At 46.6% G+C, this 21,294-nt stretch overlaps 1 protein-coding gene across 1 annotated transcript; it reads left to right on the plus strand.

Annotated features, from left to right (window-relative positions):
* The first annotated feature begins 312 nt into the window (after window positions 1-312).
* Window positions 313-18,494, plus strand: LOC112875638 (alcohol dehydrogenase-like 4). Its single transcript, XM_025939563.1, has 10 exons — window positions 313-472; window positions 613-749; window positions 998-1,047; window positions 2,249-2,589; window positions 3,308-3,390; window positions 3,489-3,564; window positions 17,576-17,637; window positions 17,699-17,794; window positions 17,918-18,079; window positions 18,183-18,494. Exons 1-10 carry the CDS (start codon window positions 379-381, stop codon window positions 18,297-18,299), a joined length of 1,218 nt encoding a protein of 405 aa, XP_025795348.1. The 5' UTR covers window positions 313-378; the 3' UTR covers window positions 18,300-18,494.
* Window positions 18,495-21,294: the final 2,800 nt, after the last annotated feature.

Genomic DNA, 21,294 nt, shown 5'->3' on the forward strand with positions numbered 1-21,294 from the left:
CTAGAGGGCTAAGATCATATTCCAGCAAATGGTAGGCTCAAGTGTTGGAGGTGGCCGGGTAAGATTTTGATGAATTAGCTACGTTGAATCCGCCAAAGTTTGCAAGTTTTACGTCCATATTTATAAGCTTTTTAATGGGTCCACGTCTGATTTTTTACCACACAAGAGAACAAAAGGTGCATAACAGAGAAATGGAAGAATATCTGCCTTGGTCAGCCCTCCTCCGGGCCGCCTCCGCTCCCCTATATCTCTCCTTGGCTATATAAATATAATCCAGCACGCCAGCCTCTACCTCACAAGAGCTAAGAACTCCATCTTGTCTCTCCAAAAGAAGGGTCAGACTCAGAGAGAGAGAGAGAGAGAGAGAGAGAGAGAGAGATGGACGGCACCCTGGCAGCCGCAGCGGGCATCGGCACCGGCACCTCGTCGAACGGCGGCGCCAGCACCCGGGGGAAGCCCATCAAATGCAAAGGTGCTGTTGCCTGCAGCTGCTTCTCGTTCCTTAATTTCTGCTCTTCCTTGTCTTTGCTCTTTTGCGCCGGCGGCGGCTCGATCGGCTACGCATGCAACGCAAATCATGGCTGGCTGAGCATGGTTGCTGTGCTCGTGCAGCGGCAGTGGCGTGGGGCCCTGGCGAGCCGCTGGCGATGGAGCAGGTGGAGGTGGCGCCGCCGGGGCGCCTGGAGGTGCGCGTCAAGGTGCTCTTCACCTCCATCTGCCACACCGACCTCAGCGCCTGGAAGGGAGAGGTAAGCATACAGTACACACCTAAGTAAGTATATTCTAATTCCTATGTATCCATATATGCAGCAGAGTTATTATATATATACATGCCCACGGCAATAATTGAGCTTTTACCTTATTATTCATTCATTCATGTTTTGAGGATAGCTGTCTGTCGGTGATTTGATTGTTTCCTTGATCACTCAGCTAATCAGTTTATTCGTTCTGAAATGCATGTGACGGTGCTGTTTATGATGCTGCATGGACGTGATAGAACGAGCTGCACCGCAAGTTTCCTCGCATCTTCGGCCACGAGGCAGCCGGGTGCATATCATATCCTACTCTTCAATTTTTTGCTTTTATTAGGCCTTATAATCTGCCTTTGGTATTTCTTATGTGTGTTTACTGAGGATATCTTTTTTGTATGGAGTTAATGGCACCTCTCTTCTGAATACCGCTACGTTAACATTAATTCTCGTGGTTTTTTTTGTTTTTGAAAAGATACTCGTGGCTTGATCTTAAGGGTTCACAAGTAGCTTTCATGGGTGAAATAAATATAAATTGATGAGGCCCCAGAGTTAATTTGTTTGAAATTTTCGACATCGTTTGGGGGCTTCCGGTAAAAAAGTGCCTTGAATGTTGACTTCCTAGGCAGGAATTCCTGGGTCAAATTGTCGTTTCAGCGCCTCCATGTGGACCCGCCACTTCGAAACGTGTAACTAGCAGTTTGCATATATATGAGGAGACTTCGACCTTATATGTAGTTCTCACAAGGCTGAACGCTCCCTCCTCGACTCTAGATTTAATACTCATCTTTTTTGCTAAAAAAAGTTTCTGCAGAAAGCAATTTTTTCCTGCATATTCTTGAAAATATGTTTTAGAAAAGGTCGTCGTTCCTCCAAAATTTGTGTTCTTTTGGAACTCCTGTCCTTGACTGCAAACTCTGGTTTCATTCGAGAATGTATGAACCAACAGTTTAACAGATACTAATTCATGTCTTGCAATGAGTTTGCAGTAAACATGCACGCATGTTTTGATGCTATGGATAGTTCATTGCTAGCTAAATCTGTTTGTGTACAAATATTTTTTAGTAAAAGGAGAATAAAATATTTTATCTTTGTTGTTGCCCAAAACCTGGATCGATTAGACCAATCATGGAGAGCGTATATAGTATATAGGCAATCAGTTGGGCATTGGCAGATGGAGGCGACAAACGACCTGTCTTGGATCTTGCAAACGCCACCGATGAGCAGCTCCGTTCACATGCCTCTGTGTTTTGGGATCCCCATATAGCCCTCAAATTTCTTATTTGTACTGACTTTTCTGCCGTTAACAAACACAAAAATTTGCATATTTAAAAAATAATTATTAAAAATGGGTACCAGCGTATATAAAAACACTATGATTGCAGTGATGGTAGCGAAGATTGGATCGATATTAATATACAAAATGATATCAAGGGTTTATGCATACTCTTGTGCACTAAAACTTGAAAACTGACATCTGACCAAGTGACGATTTACAGAGTGGTGGAGAGCGTGGGCGAAGGAGTAGAAGACCTTGTTCCTGGAGACCATGTAGTCCCCATCTTCACCGGGGAATGCAGGGAATGCGTCTACTGCGAGTCTGACAAAACAAACCTCTGCGGGACCTACCGTGTGAACCCTTTCAAGAGCACCATGGTCTCAGACAATGGCACGAGGTTCTCCGTGGTCGATCGGTCGGGCGTACGCCAGCCGGTCTACCACTTCCTTAACACGTCCACCTTCACCGAGTACACCGTGCTCGACGCGGCCTGCGCTGTCAAGATCAACCCCAAGGCGCCTCTGGAGAGGATGTACCTCCTCAGCTGCGGCATCTCCACAGGTAAATAAAGGATCTACTCGACTACTTCCATGCTAGCAATGGAGCTGGACTAGCTGGTCTGACATGCGAATGAACTAGAATTCAATTGGATTGAGTATGGTCTGGACTTGTTTGCCATCATACATGTTTGGCTTGGTTTGGTTGATTTGGGAGCTTGCGGTTGCTGCGCCCCCACTAGCCTTGTCTTCTGATGCTGAACCCAGGCATGTGCTCTGACCAGGCATACCATCCGATGCATCGTCCTGTATATGTTTTTTGACCGAACATCGTCCTGTATATTAGTCCTGCAAACTTTGACAACCAACAGGTGTAATTGCTTATAGATCTTGATCCAAACATCTCAGCAAACTATAGCCATTCTTTTTCACTAGTTATGTATATAGGTAGTCCTCGAATCTTTCTTGCACATCACTTTGAAAATGAAGCTAGTTTACTTGTGAGATGAAATTGTTGTCGTCGTTGCAAGGTGGCTGCTTAGGTCCATAATTTACTCCGAAGATGACTGCAGGTGGACAGAGATGCAAGGTGCAGTGTACATGAATTTTTAATGTGAACAAGAGACCAGTTCTTGTACGATGTCGTGAACTAGTTATAAAGAAGCTGTTCACCTTTTCTCTCAGTTTTCATCGTTGACTCTCTTTATTTTACTAAGAACTTATTTAGCCTAAATGATTCTTAATTATAATTTCAATTTTGAGAGTTTTCTCTTTGGTATCAGGGGTGGGAGCAGCGTGGAACACTGCAAATGTTTCCAAGGGATCAACGGTCGCAGTATTCGGCCTTGGTGCTGTTGGTCTTGCGGTCAGTAAAATCAATTTTTTTCCCAACTTACAAAAGAATTTACTTCACTAAACTGCCAGTCTACCGATTGTCGTAAATATTGTTCAACTATTTTCTAGGTCGCCGAGGGTGCCAGACTACGAGGGGCAGCTCAGATCATCGGTGTTGACATAAACCCTGAAAAGTTTATCAAAGGTGTGTGTTCAGCAATATCTTTTCCTTTTTCTCTCTCTCTATCATTACTCTCCTTTAGCCATTTTCACATCTTAGTCAAGTTACAAAACAAAATGTAATTTACATGATTTTTTCTCGCCGATCACATCATCACGTGAGCGTGATTTGACACTTATTTGGTCAAGCCCAGGTGCACTGTAGTTAAGTTATATACCTTCAAAAATAGCAAGTTCAATTTTTATATGTTTCTGTGTATATTAGACAATCCTAGCCTGCGCACATGATTCTTTGTTTTCTCCCGAATTAAAACAAGCATCAGAACCTTGCAAAGAAAAGCTTGGATCTGTGAATTGACATGCAAATTAAACAATCCACTGGTTCCAACTTATTACTCCTCATCCCAACAAATTTGTTGACATAAGGGCATTATAAAGAAATGGACGATAACAGTCCCGTTTTTCCGAGGTAAAATAACATTAAAAAACACATTTTAATCAGAGTTGCTTACCTAGAAGGCAAACAATTGTAACCTGAAAGAAAGACAACTTTCTCTTGTTGTTATTGTCCATAAAGTAGACCAATGTATCCGTGGAGAACACACCTAGCTTGCCAATTTCAAGGAATGAGGATGCCATTTTCCATGTGATGCCACTAGGAGCAGAAGATAACAACTCTGGTGTTGTCACTTGGTTGACAGCGCGCACAATAAGCCTCGGTCTGCATTCATCTGTTGACTTGTATGAACTACATTTGGTATCCTACAACAAAGTATCTTTGGCCAGCAAATTGATGTTGGAAAGAAAAGAACATGAAGTCCCTAATGAATTGTGCTTAAATTACCTCTTAACACAATCCATGTTGAACCTATGAGATCTCGCACATTCATAAATAGGCTTATTTGTTAGCTGGATAACATGACCTGAAAAATTGAAAATTTAGAAAACTTTAATCAAACAAACTGAAAAAATTGGAAATGACCCGACTTCATCAACGATAAGAAATACTCCCTCCGTCCTAAATTATTAATCGTTTTATATGTCTAGATGCATAGTAAAATCTATGTATCTAGAAAGCGGAGGGAGTAAGATGTCAATATAGTTGTTTTCGTTCAAGCAACAAGGCGGAAATAAGGGGGTACAGTACATAAATATATTTGAAACCTTCCATGGTAGACTAGTGTCACACCCGGTTTAGGAAAAGTAACCGAGTGCATCCCATATGTGTGCCAGGATCGAGTTCCGCACATACAGTAGACGTCACAAGCGAATATCCAAAACAATGCATTAACGAAAAGGAGTATAATAGTACTTTATTACATGACCGACAGTCTTAATCTTAAGCGAATAAACAAACGTCGATAAATAGCAGCGGACTTCAAGTTCACAGGCAGTTGACTGGGAGACATACGCCTAGAAATCTCCAACATCTTCAGAAAACTCCGGATAATTATCTTGTTCTGAGCAGCATTGGTTTTAATAAAGCAAGCGTGAGTACACTTATGGTTGGTACTCAGCAAGTGGAGTAAATTATATGACATGCAAGGCCAAATCAAGGATAAGCTGACATGGTTTGACTGCGATAAGCATTTTAGTTGATCAAATTTTATTTAGCAAGCATTAACTAGGTTTAAGTTTATACCAACCCTTATATAAAAGACTGATTAAACTAAACAACAACATCAAATAAAGAACGACAGCTTAAATCATCTTCAAGTTCAATTATCATGTGAGGGTCCAAGCCGCTCTTAACCGTGAGCACGGCTGATATATCAGTTTTCACTCTGCAGAGGTTGTACACTTTACCCACAACTCGTGTTTCCCTTGATGCCCGGGTTTGCAAGGCCCTTAAACACTTCCGAGGTGAGTGGCAGGGATTCACTACGAGGCCTTTACAAAGATTCCCTAACTTATGACAATCCGCTAAGGTTTCAAGTCAGAGCGGTCATAACTCTCCCTAGTGAGGAAATACCTTAGCCAAGGTTCACATAGCTATGTGCCTCAAGAGGACCGAGCTGTACCCCGTCAATGCAACCCCTCTTGCCCTTTCGGTAAGATCATCACAAGCTAATGTTTCTAATTAATTAGGCAAGACCAGAGCCATATAGTAATTGTGGTTGTACTGTTTTTCTGGGTGGTTCTCCAAGTTCCAATTCATTCAATAATCTGATTTATCGCCAAAACCATATTCCGAGGACATGATGGATACAGGAGGTAGCAAGATTTCCAACCATCCAAAATCTACTAAAGAGCAACTAGCGTAGCTATAACATAAAATAAAACAACCCAGGTTTAAACAAGGAAGTTAGATAGAAGCTAGTCCTATCCTTACTTGGGTTCCATCATATTCTAGTCACATGCATGCATAAAAAGTAAAGATGTAATTGTGATATTAATAGGACGGAAACATGATCAAGGACCACTTGCCTTCGTTAGCAAACTGCTACTGCTCAGAAAATTCTTCAAAGTCTTGACCCTGCGGATCCTCGAACTGCGCACCGTCTATCGCGACACACGAGCACATACAAACAAACAAACACAATAAAATAAGAACAGTACACCAATCAATGAAAATAGAACAAAATAATATTTTAGAAACATTGCATAAGTCGTAAGGATCGCGTGAGCGCAAGAATCGATGAAAACGGAGTTAAAACGGAGAAGTTATGGCTAAAACGGAGTTCCAGGGGCTTATCTGCGAAGATTTGGATCTAAAAGGACCTAAAACAAAGAAACCAGGGGCTAGATTGCAATTAAACCCTAGATAGAGGGGTTAGAATGCAAAACCGAGAGATAAAGGACGGCGGGTTCTATTTTGGAAAACTACAGGGGTCTAAACAGAAAAGAAAGGACCTAAACGCGAATACTTTTGAACTGAGATGGAGTGCGGGTTAAATCCGGGGAAACTTAAGGGCTATAGCGCAAAAAAGGCACGGTTGACCGGTACTGGGTCTGATTGACCCGCGGGCTAAACGGATCTGAGCCGTTGGATCTAGATCCAACGGCCAGAGGGAGGCGAGCGGGCTCGGGCGGCGACGGGAGGTGCCGGCGGCGAGGTGGGGACGGCGGCGCTTCGCCGGAGATGCGCGATCGTGTGCTCCCGGCATCGGCTTCGCGCGTGGGTTGGACGGGGAGCTGGCTCGCGACGCGGGGGTTCCAATTGGGGCACTTGGAAGGGGCGAGGACAGCCGTGGACGGCGGCCGGCGGGCGAGGGGCGGCGCGGCCCGTCGGGAATCATCGCGCGGGCACGGGAGAGCGGGAGGGAGAGGGAAAAACGGCCGGGAAGCTTCCTCACCACCACGTGATGCTCCGGGGACGGTCGATTGACGGCGAGCGGCAGCGGGGCGGCGGTGCGGCGGTGGCCCGAGGCGTGAGCGGTAGAGGCGGCGGCGGCGGGCACGGCTGCTAGGGTCAGGGCGCGAGGGGGTGGCTGCGGCTAGGGTTTAGGGCGCGGGGGTCGAGCGGCGCTTAAATAGGGGCGGCTGCGCTCCTGGGCGTGCAGGCCCGAGGCGAAGACGGCGAAGGCGGCGCGGGGGTCGAGCCGGACTCGAGCTCGAGTCCGGTGCGGTGGGGGAGAAGGGCCTGACAGGCGGGCCCCGCCTGTCAGCGCGATAGGGAGAGGAGGGGAAAGCGGGGCACAGGCGGCGCTCCGATGGGCCGGGGGAGAGGCCGATGGGCCGTGTGTGCGCGGGGGAGAAAGGAGAGAGGAAAAGAAAGGAAAGCGCGGGCCGGGCTGCAGGGGAAAGAAGAGAGAGGAGAGGGTGGCCAGCTGGGCTGGGCCCAAAGGAGAAGAGAGGGAGAGGGAAAAAGGGAAACAAACAAATTACAAGACTTTTGAATTTAAAAGTGAAATTTGAATTCAAAAGAGAGACAACCAAAACATCAATGCAAGAGCATGAGATGCACCAACATATGTCTTCTCCTATATTTATTTTTATACTTAAGGAAAATTGTTTATCAAAAATCCTATGACTCCTTTAACCTATTATTTTATTTAATTTTTGTACTTTACAAAATTTAGGGTGTTACAAACCTACCCCCCTTGAAAGGAATCTCGTCCTCGAGATTCGGCCGGGCTAGCAAAGAGCTGGGGAAATTCTGCCTGTAACTCATCCTCTCGTTCTCAGGTAGCCTCATCCTCTGAATGGTGACTCCACTGAACCCTGCACATCCGTATTCTCTTACTCCGGGTAATTCTCTCTGCTGTGTCTAATATTTTGATCGGGTGCTCCTCATAAGTCAAGTCCTCCTACACATCCAGTTCTTCCAGTGGCAACTGCTCCTCGGGTACCCTCAAACATTTCTTCAGCTGAGAGATATGAAACACATTGTGTACGTCTGACAACCGTGCGGGTAACTCTAGTTGGTAGGCCACCTCGCCTTTCCGTCCTAAGATCTTGAACGGACCAATGTAACGAGGCGACAGCTTCCTTTTGACCTTGAACCTGCGCAAACCTCTTATAGGTGACACCTTCAGATACACGTAATCCCCTTCCTCAAAGGTCAACTCTCGTCGCTGAGTATCTGCATAGCTTTTCTGCCTCGACTGAGCCACCTTCAGGTTCTCACGAACAACCTGTACCTGTCTTTCAGCCTCTTTAATAATCTCAGGCCCGAACAACTGACTTTCACCTGTCTCACTCCAATACAATGGAGTCCTGCACTTCCTGCCATACAGTGCCTCAAACGGTGCCATCTTTAGACTGGCCTGAAAACTGTTGTTATAAGAGAATTCTGCAAACGGCAAACTCTTATCCCAACTGCCTCCATGTTTCAAAGCACAAGCTCTGAGCATATCCTCTAACACCTGGTTTGTTCTTTTTGTCTGCCCATCAGTCTGCGGATGATAAGCGGAGCTGAAATTCAACTTCGTATCCATTGACTCATGCAACTTTTGCCAGAATCGAGACGTGAACTGAGTACCCCTGTCTGATACTATCTTCTTAGGTACCCCATGCAAGCACACAATTTGCGAGATGTACAACTCTGCCAATCGTGCACCTGTATATGTAGTCTTTACCGGTATGAAGTGAGCCACCTTGGTCAGTCGATCCACTATAACCCATATAGAATCGTAACCATCTCGAGTACGTGGCAACCCCACAATGAAATCCATACCGATTTCTTCCCATTTCCACTCCGGCACCTTCAAGGGCTGTAACAATCCGGCTGGTCTCTGATGTTCTGCCTTAACTCTTTGACACACATCACACAATGCCACATGAGCTGCAACGTCGCGTTTCATGCCATACCACCAATACCTTTCCTTCAAATCCGGATACATCTTAGTACTGCTAGGATGGATAGAATAACCCGAGTCATGAGCTTCCTGCAAAATTTTCTCTCGGAGGTGATCCACATCTGGCACACACATCCTCTTTCTGAACCATACTATTCCGTGTTCATCTTCGGTAAAATCTAGTGCCTTGCCTGCTTCTATCATCCCCCTTATCTCCTGTATCTTAGGATCCTCAAGTTGACCCTTTCGTATATCTTGCTCGAGGGTTGGCTCCACTTCTATAGTGATCCCTTCCGTATGAGCGACGAACCCCAGATTGAGACGTTCAAACTCTTTGCACAATTCTCGAGGCATCTGGCTAACCATGATCGCATTCACATAACTTTTACGACTCAAGGCATCAGCAACCACGTTTGCTTTCCCCGGGTGATAGTGTATCACCAGATCATAATCCTTGATGAGCTCTAACCATCTTCGCTGTCTCAAGTTGAGGTCATTCTGAGTGAAAATATACTTCAGACTCTTATGATCAGTGTATATCTGGCATGTGTGACCCAACAAATAATGCCTCCATATCTTCAGAGCATGCACCACTGCTGCCAGCTCCAAGTCATGCGTAGGATAGTTCTATTCATGTTTTCTCAACTGACGGGACGCATATGCAATCACATGTCCCTCTTGCATCAACACACAGCCAAGACCTTGCTTAGAAGCATCACAATAGATATTGAAACTCTTGTGAATATCGGGCATAGCCAACACCGGTGCGGTCGTCAGCCTTTTTCTCAATTCATCAAAACTGTCTTGGCATGCCTCTGACCATTCAAACTTCTTATCTTTCTCTAGTAATGAAGTGAGAGGTTTCACTATCTTAGAAAAGCCTTCTATAAACCTTCGATAATATCCCGTGAGTCCTAAGAAACTCCGGATTTCTGACACAATCGTAGGTGGCTTCCAATTCAGCACATCTCTGACTTTCCCTGGGTCTACTGCAATACCTCCCTTAGTGATAACATGGCCAAGAAACGAGACCTCTTCCAACCAGAATTCACACTTGCTGAGCTTCGCATACAACTGATTATCCCTGAGTTTCTGCAAAACCAGTCTCAAGTGCTCCTCATGTTCCTCCTCATTCCTGGAGTACACCAGAATATCATCAATGAATACCACCACAAACTTATCGAGATACTCCATGAACACTTTATTCATCAGATACATAAAGTAAGCTGGAGCATTAGTCAATCCGAACGACATCACCGTATATTCATATAGCCCATATCTGGTAGTAAATGCTGTCTTGGCAATATCCGAGGGTCATATCCTTAGCTGATGATAACCTGACCTCAAATCAATCTTTGAGAATACCTTGGCTCCCTTCAACTGATCAAACAAGTCTTCTATACGCGGCAATGGATACTTATTCTTGATAGTTACCTCATTCAAGGCCCTGTAGTCAACACACATCCGTTGTGTACCATCTTTCTTTTCAACGAATATTACGGGTGCTCCCCAAGGTGAAGAGCTAGGATGAATGTACCCCTTACCTAGCAGTTGTTTCAGTTGTTTCTTAAGTTCCTCTAACTCACCAACTGACATTCTATATGGCCTCTTGGCAATAGGTGCAGTACCAGGTAAAAGATCTATGATAAATTCAATGTCACGTTCAGGTGGCATACCTGGCAAATCATCATGGAAGACATCCGGGTACTCGCTGACAACTCTGATATCCTCCATCGAACTTGCCTTCAACTGATTTACTGCACAATCTGCTGCCGACGGGAGTGTTGCAACAAACTCGAATCTTTCACCTTCTGGACTAGTGAGAAGTACTGATCTTTTGGCACACTGAATTACTGCATCAACTTTGCATAGCCATCCCATTCCAAGTATGACATCGATTCCCTTGGAATCCAGTACCATAAAGTTTGCACGAAACTCTCTGCCCACAATCTTGAAACTGACTCCAAGACACTGATACATGGCCCTCATATTTCCCCCAGGTGAACTAACTAGCATGTGGTTTGACATTGAATGCACGGGAATACCATGTTTTGCAACAAACTGAGCAGAAATAAAAGAATGCGATGCGCCGGAATCAAACAAAACTGATGCAGGGGCAGAGTTGACTAGGAACATACCGAACACAACGTCCTGAGCCTCCTGAGCGGTCTCCGTGGCCACATGATTTACCCGCCCGCGGACGTAGTTTTGCTGACCCCGGTTGCTCTGGGGTGTCTGCGTGTTGTTTCGGGGCTGTTGCTGCTGCTGCGGTGTCTGCCTCTGTCCGCTGTTGTTAAACTGGCCTAGAGTGTGCTGAGTATTTTTCTTGGGACACGCGTTGGCATAATGTCCCGCTTCACCACATCTGAAGCAAGTATTACCACTGGCGGGGGCGGTGGCATTGTTTCTCATTGGTGTGCCCGTAGGAGTGCCTTGACGATTCTGCGGAAAGTTTGAACGCTGCACTGACTGACCTGCATGTTGAGCTTGCTGTTGCTGTTGACCCTGTTGGTTGAAGCGAGGGTACTGATTCTGCCCGAAGCTGACATTCTGTCCTCCTGAGCGGAAAGATGTTCCTTGTGGGGCGTTGAAGTGAGGACGTGCATTGCTGCTGAACTGCGTTGGTGACTCGTACTTCCTCTTCTGCTCACCCATCTCCTTGCGAGCATGCTCCACCATGATGGCTTTGTCCACCATCTTCTGGAAACTGTTAAAAGTGTGCACCATTAGTTGATATTTGATAGGACCATTCAGGCCCTCCCTGAAGTGATCTTGCTTCTCCTCATCATCTGCGACATCTGCAGGGGCGTAACGAGACAGTTGGATGAACTTGTCACGATACTCGCTCACGGACATTGCCCCTTGTTTCAATGCAAGGAACTCCTGCTTCTTGAGTTTCATCAGGCCCTTGGGTATGTGCTGCTCCCTGAACTTGCTTCTGAACTCCTGCCAAGTGATGGTGTCAGGGTTGTCATGAGTTGCTGTATAAGCGTCCCACCAATCTGCGGCGGTCCCTTCCAGTCTTCCTGAGGCATACAAGACCTTCTCCCTGTCGGTGCACTGGGCGAGGTTGAGCATCTTCTCCACAGTTTTGATCCAGTCATCAGCTTGAAGTGGATCCGGTGAGTGAGAGAATGTGGGAGGCTTGTGACTCATGAACTCCCTGTGTCTGTCCCTAGTGGGTGGTGGTGGAGGTGGTGGAGCTTGGTTCATCTGAGCCTGCATGTTGGCGATAGTGTTCGCCATGTTGGTCAGCAGCTGAGTCTGGGCGGCGAGAAACTGCTCCATCCCTGCGGTTGGCGTCGGGTGTGGTTGGCTTGGTTGTGGATCGGGGTTGGTGTTGTGGCGCGCCCTTCGTCGCGGCACCGTAGGCTGATCAACTCCTGACCCGGACCTGGTGTTCACCATCTGATTGGGTTAGAAAAAGGAGACTCATGAATTCCATCATGGAAAAAGGACAGGAACAAGGGCAAGGTAAAGATAGTAAAGAAATAGACATCCCCAAAATTTTACTAAACTATATATTTATATTAATATCTTGATATGATTGTGGTCATCACTCCACAACCTATCGCAATCATTACAAAATCCAAATCACACCATTATCACAAAACCAAGCACACCTTCACATTGATCTAATTTAGCACACTATTAAGATCGTTCGTACTAGTGATTACAAAAGACTCTTAGAAACTCCTACCTAGTAAACGATACACTCCTATCTTAACCCTAGATCCATCCTCTAACGATAGCTGGTGCGGTAGCCGGGCTCTCCGTAGTGAACACGCTTGCGAGGGGGTGATTCAGGCAGGTACTCCCTCGGCTCGTCACTGTCGTACTCCGGGGGTAACACGGGATCTCCTCTCAGTCGAGCCTCTAGAATTGCCTTCTCTCTGATAGTCTTCAGCAGCTTTTCCTTGACCTCCAGGATCTCTATCCCGGCTGCGTCTAGATCCGTGCTGAGAGCGGTGACCAGCTCCTGCGTAGTGTCCATGAGCAGGCTCCCTTCCCCAGAGGGTGGGGCAGGAATCTGCACACAAGTAGCTCCTCTCTTGCGCCGTGGGAACTGCTGAAACTCCGTGCCCTGAAGATCATGCTTGTAAGCTTGGCAGAGATAGTAGAGTGCCCTCCTGGCGGCTTCACTAGTCCCTGCCTCCAAGGTCTTCCTGGGCACCGCGTCAAAGTGCTTGGAGTACTCCACCCAGCAGCCAGGTCTCTCATCTGGGACACAGATCAACACTGACACCAACCACTCTTCCTCCTGCTGGGCATTCCTGAACAAGTGAGCCTCATAGTGTGGCTTCCGTGGAAAACCAATCCTCTCCATGGCCTTCCAGAGAAGCGCGGGGAATGGACCCTCAGCAGAGTCCAAGTGAAGTATCTGCTTCTCATAGCGAGGCTCAGGTGGTGGTGGGTTTGTGGCGACAGCTGGCTGTGGATCATCATCTGGATCGTCGTCGTCATCTCCTGGTGCATCGGAGTCATCATCACCACCCTCATCCTTGTCTCCATCCGCGACACCTGAATCACCACCATTTCCTCCTGCAGGGCCCTCATTGCTGCCACTTGAGACCTCTGGATGGTCGTCTAGCAACTCCATGGGCTCCTCCTCAGTGTCGGTGTCCACCCATCCCCCATTGGTATGATCGTGGTAGTCGTGGTTGTCCTCTGGGTCAGACACCTCCTGTGAGTGATGAATCGGATGCGGTGGTCCACGGGTGCTCTTATGGGCAGTCTGCCTAGTCCTGACCATCTGCAACAGAAGTGAGGGCAGCGCAAGATAGAGGACATTTAGAAGAATGCTATGAGTGACCTTAAAGCAGGATTGCATTTTTGTGAACATCAACACACTTGAGAGAAAAGCATGAGTTCAAGGAGAAAGAGACAAAATTAGTGATATAATCAAGAAATAAGCAGTTTTCAAAAGCGAGCAGGCAGAAGCTTGGCTACTAAGCAAGATAAGACTTAAAATTCGACCATTACTAGCTAGGCTAACATCTTACAGTCAACACTGCTCTGATACCACTTCTGTCACACCCGGTTTAGGAAAAGTAACCGAGTGCATCCCACATGTGCGTCAGGATCAAGTTCCGCACATACAGTAGATGTCACAAGCGAATATCCAAAACAATGCATTAACGAAAAGGAGTATAATAGTACTTTATTATATGACCGACAGTCTTAATCTTAAGCGAATAAACAAACGTCGATAAATAGCAGCGGACTTCAAGTTCACAGGCAGTTGACTGGGAGACATACGCCTAGAAATCTCCAACATCTTCAGGAAACTCTTGATAATTATCTTGTTCTGAGCAGCATTGGTTTTAATAAAGCAAGCGTGAGTACACTTATGGTTGGTACTCAGCAAGTGGAGTAAATTATATGACATGCAAGGCCAAATCAAGGATAAGCTGACATGGTTTGATTGTGATAAGCATTTTAGTTGGTCAAGTTTTATTTAGCAAGCATTAACTAGGTTTAAGTTTATACCAACCCTTATATAAAAGACTGATTAAACTAAACAACAACATCAAATAAAGAATGACAGCTTAAATCATCTTCAAGTTCAATTATCATGTGAGGGTCCAAGCCACTCTTAACCGTGAGCACGGCTGATATATCAGTTTTCACTCTGCAGAGGTTGTACACTTTACCCACAACTCGTGTTTCCCTTGATGCCCGGGTTTGCAAGGCCCTTAAACACTTCCGAGGTGAGTGGCAGGGATTCACTATGAGGCCTTTACAAAGATTCCCTAACTTATGACAATCCGCTAAGGTTTCAAGTCAGAGCGGTCATAACTCTCCCTAGTGAGGAAATACCTTAGCCAAGGTTCACATAGCTATGTGCCTCAAGAGGACCGAGCTATACCCCGTCAATGCAACCCCTCTTGCCCTTTCGGTAAGATCATCACAAGCTAATGTTTCTAATTAATTAGGCAAGACCAGAGCCATATAGTAATTGTGGTTGTACTGTTTTCCTGGGTGGTTCTCCAAGTTCCAATTCATTCAATAATCTAATTTATCACCAAAACCATATTCCGAGGACATGATGGATACAGGAGGTAGCAAGATTTCCAACCATCCAAAATCTACTAAAGAGCAACTAGCATAGCTATAACATAAAATAAAACAACCCAGGTTTAAACAAGGAAGTTAGATAGAAGCTAGTCCTATCCTTACTTGGTTCCATCATATTCTAGTCACATGCATGCATAAAAAGTAAAGGTGTAATTGTGATATTAATAGGACGGAAACATGATCAAGGACCACTTGCCTTCGTTAGCAAACTGCTGCTGCTCAGAAAATTATTCAAAGTCTTGACCCTGCGGATCCTCGAACTGCGCACCGTCTATCGCGACACACGAGCACATACAAACAAACAAACACAATAAAATAAGAACAGTACACCAATCAATGAAAATAGAACAAAATAATATTTTAGAAACATTGCATAAGTCGTAAGGATCGCGTGAGCGCAAGAATCGATGAAAACGGAGTTAAAACGGAGAAGTTATGGCTAAAACGGAGTTCCAGGGGCTTATCTGCGAAGATTTGGATCTAAAAGGACCTAAAACAAAGAAACCAGGGGCTAGATTGCAATTAAACCCTAGACAGAGGGGTTAGAACGCAAAACCGAGAGATAAAGGACGGCGGGTTCTATTTTGGAAAACTACAGGGGTCTAAACAGAAAAGAAAGGACCTAAACGCGAATACTTTTGAACTGAGATGGAGTGCGGGTTAAATCCGGGGAAACTTAAGGGCTATAGCGCAAAAACGGCACGGTTGACCGGTACTGGGTCTGATTGACCCGCGGGCTAAACGGATCTGAGCCGTTGGATCTAGATCCAACGGCCAGAGGGAGGCGAGCGGGCTCGGGCGGCGGCGGGAGGTGCCGGCGGCGAGGTAGGGACGGCGGCGCTTCGCCGGAGACGCGCGATCGTGTGCTCCCGGCCTCGGTTTCGCGCGCGGGTTGGACGGGGAGCTGGCTCGCGACGCGGGGGTTCCAATTGGGGCAATTGGAAGGGGCGAGGACAGCCGTGGACGGTGGCCGGCGGCGAGGGGCGGCGCGGCCCGTCGGGAATCATCGCGCGGGCAAGGGAGAGCGGGAGGGAGAGGGAAAAACGGCCGGGAAGCTTCCTCACTACCACGTGGTGCTCTGGGGACGGTCGATTGACGGCGAGCGGCAGCGGGGCGGTGGTGCGGCGGCGGCCCGAGGCGTGAGCGGCAGAGGCGGCGGCGGCGGGCGCGGCTGCTAGGGTCAGGGCGCGAGGGGGCGGCTGCGGCTAGGGTTTAGGGCGCGGGGGTCGAGCGGCGCTTAAATAGGGGCGGCTGCGCTCCTGGGCGTGCAGGCCCGAGGCGAAGACAGCGAAGGCGGCGCGGGGTTCGAGCCGGACTCGAGCTCGAGTCCGGTGCGGTGGGGGAGAAGGGCCTGACAGGCGGGCCCCGCCTGTCAGCGCGATAGGGAGAGGAGGGGGAAAGCGGGGCACAGGCGGCGCTCCGATGGGCCGGGGGAGAGGCCGATGGGCCGTGTGTGCGCGGGGGAGAAAGGAGAGAGGAAAAGAAAGGAAAGCGCGGGCCGGGCTGCAGGGGAAAGAAGAGAGAGGAGAGGGTGGCCAGCTGGGCTGGGCCCAAAGGAGAAGAGAGGGAGAGGGAAAAAGGGAAACAAACAAATCACAAGACTTTTGAATTTAAAAGTGAAATTTGAATTCAAAAGAGAGACAACCAGAACATCAATGCAAGAGCATGAGATGCACCGACATATGTCTTCTCCTATATTTATTTTTATACTTAAGGAAAATTGTTTATCAAAAATCCTATGACTCCTTTAACCTATTATTTTATTTAATTTTTGTACTTTACAAAATTTAGGGTGTTACAACTAGATGCCGGTGTAACCAACTCTTGAAAAACTACCCTTTTAAAAAAAATCGAGGTAACCGATGCGAATAGTCAGTTCCCATGGGTTTTGGGGTCAAGAGTGTCCCATGCATGTGCTGAGAAGTTACGGCACTTAACATTTCTGTCAGAGCACAAGGACACAACAAGTTGCTGTAAAGTCAGTAAGAAAATCTCCGTTTAGTCATAAAAGGTATCTAAGAAAGGGAAATCTCCGTTTCAAGAATTGCAATGACCCCTTTTGAAGAATTAAATTCCCGAAATTGCCATTCATTCAGGTAAAAAATCATTAACTTGTTCCTCCTCGGAATGGTTTTTGGTGATTGATGTAAACTTTGTCAATTAGCACAAATGAGAAAAAAAATGTCACTGGTCCGCCCCTATTTGCCTTTTCATTGGAGGCTTCGACCCTCACACGCCCGATTTTCGTCTTCTTCTTGTGCGCTATTTCATTAAGTGGAAGCTTGTACATTGCTTATGCGGTCAAAAAAGTGTGGTGGGTGCATTGCATTTTAATTTTGACAAAGTACTGCATTTCTCTATCAAGTTGGAAGGGGGAACCTCCGGTTTCAGGATTTCAGTTTTGCTTTGTAAAATTAAATATTTCAACTTGTGTTACTGTCTGTTGGTTACCATCTGCATTTATAATAGGAGTTCTCAACCAGTACTAGTTACCTATTTTCTAGTAGTGTATTAAAATGGTATATACTAGAAGGTAGGACATACTCGCAATTTCTCTGAAAATATTGCTGACTCGTGATGATCCACACACCACAATAGACAGTAGGGTATTGAAATGTGAAAGATCTGAGTTCTGACAGAAGTGTTTATGAATCACTAACAACTTCAACAACACCAAGTGTGATTCACACCACTACTGAGCAAACTGCGCTTGTGCAGGCAAAGAGATGGGGGTCACTGACTTCATCAACTCCAAGGCCTGCGGCAAACCTGTTCATGAGGTACACACATTTGATGTGGCGCAGCAGCAGTATCAGCAGCGCTGAATTGATGTATGTCCAGGTGATCAGGGAGATGACTGATGGAGGTGTCGACTACAGCTTCGAGTGCACCGGGATCAATGATGTGCTCCGAGAGGCGTTCGTGTCCACGCATGATGTACGTTGTACACACTCTCTCACCGGCAGGCTTGCAATGGCTTTAGTCCAGCACATTTGGCCCAATCAGGCCCAGCACTATTAGTCTGAACTCTGAAGTCTGATGAAACTCTGGTGTGCGCAGGGCTGGGGCCTGACGGTGGTGCTGGGGATCCATGCGACGCCCAAGATGATGCCGCTGCACCCAATGGAGCTCTTCGACGGCCGACGGATCACCGGCTGCGTCTTCGGCGACTTCAAGGGAAAGTCCCAGCTGCCGGCCCTCGTCGACAAGTGCATCAACGGGGTACCACTCTCGCTGCACCTGTCGCAGCTTCTGCTATGAAATCGCTCCTGCACCACCGCTTTTTTTTACCAAATCTTATTTTGGATCTTGTATGGCTTGTCAGGAGGTTAATATCAACTTCGATGGCTTCATAACGCACAAGATGCCCTTCTCGGACATCAACAAGGCTTTCCAGTTGTTGGAGGAAGGCAAGTCGCTGAGGTGCCTGCTCAATCTCTGATGATCTGATCAGAGAGATGGACTTCAGGATTAGTGTTGATTCGACTGCAATAATGGCAAAAGTAGAGAAATGTTTTTCCAGTGTTCAGTTGTATAATTCCCATGTGCATGTATGTATTATAAAATGAATGGGACTTCTCTGAAGAACAAAAGGACAACTATTATCCAGAATAAAATAGCACTAATGTTGGCATTAGTATCTCTAGTCCCGAATTTGAACATGTCAATCTTCTGGCCAAACCTTTGGTATCTCTAGTCCCGAATGCATAATCAATCTTCTAGCCAAACAGTTTGGTAAAACCATTTCAAGTATCTCCTATGGAGAGCTTTCGGTAGAAAATCACCTTGTAATATTTCCACCTAATAAGAATTCCCGGGAACCACCCTCACCACTTTATAAGGAGCTTCCCAACTTGGAAACCAATTCCCGATCATACTTATTATCATTTGATCTGATTGGTAGAACTCCGACTTTGAAGATTTTTTCCTTGACCATAGTTATAACCCTTCGGTATCCTTATATTGTCCCTGTTAATGACCTTCGATTATGCAAGGTCTTATCAGTGACTTCAAAGTATTGTCCAATGGCAGAGGTGTATAGATTTTTGGGACTTACTTATTTTTTTAACAATTATCACAGTTAATTTTTTAACGAAACATAAGAGATCTTTTTTTCTCATACTCACATGCCTGCCTTGAAGAGATGGTCTCGGACACCAGTTCCCAGCATGTTTTGAGACTGCAGCAGTCTAAGAAAATTGCTAGAAAACCCCCCGAAATCTGCTTCCGAAGGGGTTCGAACGTGAGACCTCCTATTAAGCCCTGGTGCTACTGAGACTTCTGGTGACCAACTGATCCTAGGCCCGTTCGCAACGTAACAGATCTGATGGCTATTATTGTTTTGAAAATATTAGAGTCCATTGAATTGATGGACAATGTTTTTGTTTTCCTCAGAATTTCTTTGAGTTATCTCTTGTTATTACCATGCCACATGAAAATTAATCTGTGAAGACTCTAAAATTTATTCTCCTACTTTAATAATAGCAAGATTGATTAAGAAGAACGGACACAGGTAAGCAATAGGACCATTCCTGGATAGCACTATAAGCAAAATAGTCCTATTAGGCTATTATTGTGATTTTGACGATTGAGTGACAATATAGTTATTGGGACTAACATGTTTGTGAGTGTATATTTGTAGATTTTTTTATCCCATGAGTGAAGTCCAAATCATAACGAGACCGTCCAAAATAAATGATCCAAGTCATAGCATGTGCAAGTCATAATAAAATTCCAAAGATAGAATAATTTTATGGCATCAAAATAATATCAAATCATGTCCAAAGTATCGGATGATCCGATGGCCCCAAGATTACACACAACAAATTAAGGCTCTGCCCAGGAAGCAAATACTCAAGTAGTACCGTATGATCCGGTACTTAGATCAGTAGCAGCGGATCAATTGGCCTTCATCTGGTACTCTTTGCAGTAGCATTTAGAAGCTTTGGGGGACACTACACCAAAACAGCTCATTTTCGTCGGCCACGTATCTTTTCGTCGGTCCACGGAAAACCGACGAAAACAACTACATTAGTTCGTCGGCCTAAAAAAGCCCACGAAATTGCACTTATTTTCGTCGGCCTGGTACTGGCCGACGAAAATAAAGTACTATTTTCGTCGGCTTGACCTAGGCCGACGAAAATATAGTCACATTTTCGTCGGCTTGACCTAAGCTGACGAAAATACACTTGGCCGACGAAATTGCACTTGCCCTATCCAATCCCTCCTGTTCCTGCCGCCAGCGCCCGCCGCCAAGCGCCCCGCGCGTGCCCCTGCCTGCGCCCGCGCCCGCCGCCCGCCGCCCCGCCGCTCGCCGCACCCGCCACCCGCCGCCCCGAGTGCGGCCGCGCCCGCCGCCCCGCGCGTGCCCCTGCCTGCGCCCGCGCCCGCCGCCCCGCCGCCCCGCCGCTCGCCGCGGCCGCCGCCCGCCGCCCTGTGCACGCCCCTGGGCGCGCCTACCGCCCCGGGCGCGCCCGTGCGCCCTCGCGCATGCCCCGCACTCCCGCGCCCCCGCGCCCCGCTTGCCCTGCGGCCCCGCGGCCATCCCTGCACGCGGCTGCCGCCCCTCGCGCCCCCGCACGCGCCCCGCGCCCCCGCGGCCGTCCCAGCACGCGGCTGCCGCCCCCCGCGCCCTCTCGGCCGTCCCCTGCTCGAGCTCAGGTATTAACCTGTTGATTGTAATTGTCTTTTGATTAATACTATTAGAAATGTGGTTGGTCTGATTGTAACTGTATCTGTGATTCTGTTCGTAGAAAATTTGTGATTGTTATAAGATTTCAGATTCATTTTTTAGAAAATATATAGCATTAATGATATCTAAAAATATTTGTGTTACATATGCTTGATAATTTTTGTTTGCTTAGTATCGTTAAGGAAGTAACATTCTCAATTTCATTAATGAAGTAGCTAGTTTGAGAAAATAAGAGATGATCGAAGTTGGATGTATGATGGTTGGAGAAGTAACGGAATGCCTACGCGAGAGTGGATGGTGAACACACAAGCTTTTGTTGATCATGTCTTTTCATTGTCTTCTGGCGGTGGTTTGGCAAAGTGTCCATGTAACAAGTGTCAGAATTATTCTCATCAAGTCAAGATTGATATGGAGCGTCACCTGTGCAAGTTTGGTTTCGTGCCGAATTATGAGAGGTAGTGTCAGACCCGGGGCCACGGGACTGGGTACATGACGTAGTTTAAAGAGGTTTAAGAGATTAAGTCCGTCTTATCTCTTATTTACCTCGTTTATTTCTTATTTATCCCGTTTAAATAGGAGATAGAGCTAACCGATACAGAGGGAATCTACTCGAGATATGTTCCGGTACGATTCCTCAGCTAGTGTTGGTTAGTATCTTTGTAACCCTGGCCTCTCGGATATATAAGGGAGGTCAGGGACCCCTCTCGAAACACGATCTCTAGGTCATTCTACACAAAAGGCAATA

Source organism: Panicum hallii, chromosome 9, assembly GCF_002211085.1.
Source record: "Panicum hallii strain FIL2 chromosome 9, PHallii_v3.1, whole genome shotgun sequence".
NCBI classification, from domain to species: Eukaryota; Viridiplantae; Streptophyta; class Magnoliopsida; order Poales; family Poaceae; genus Panicum; species Panicum hallii.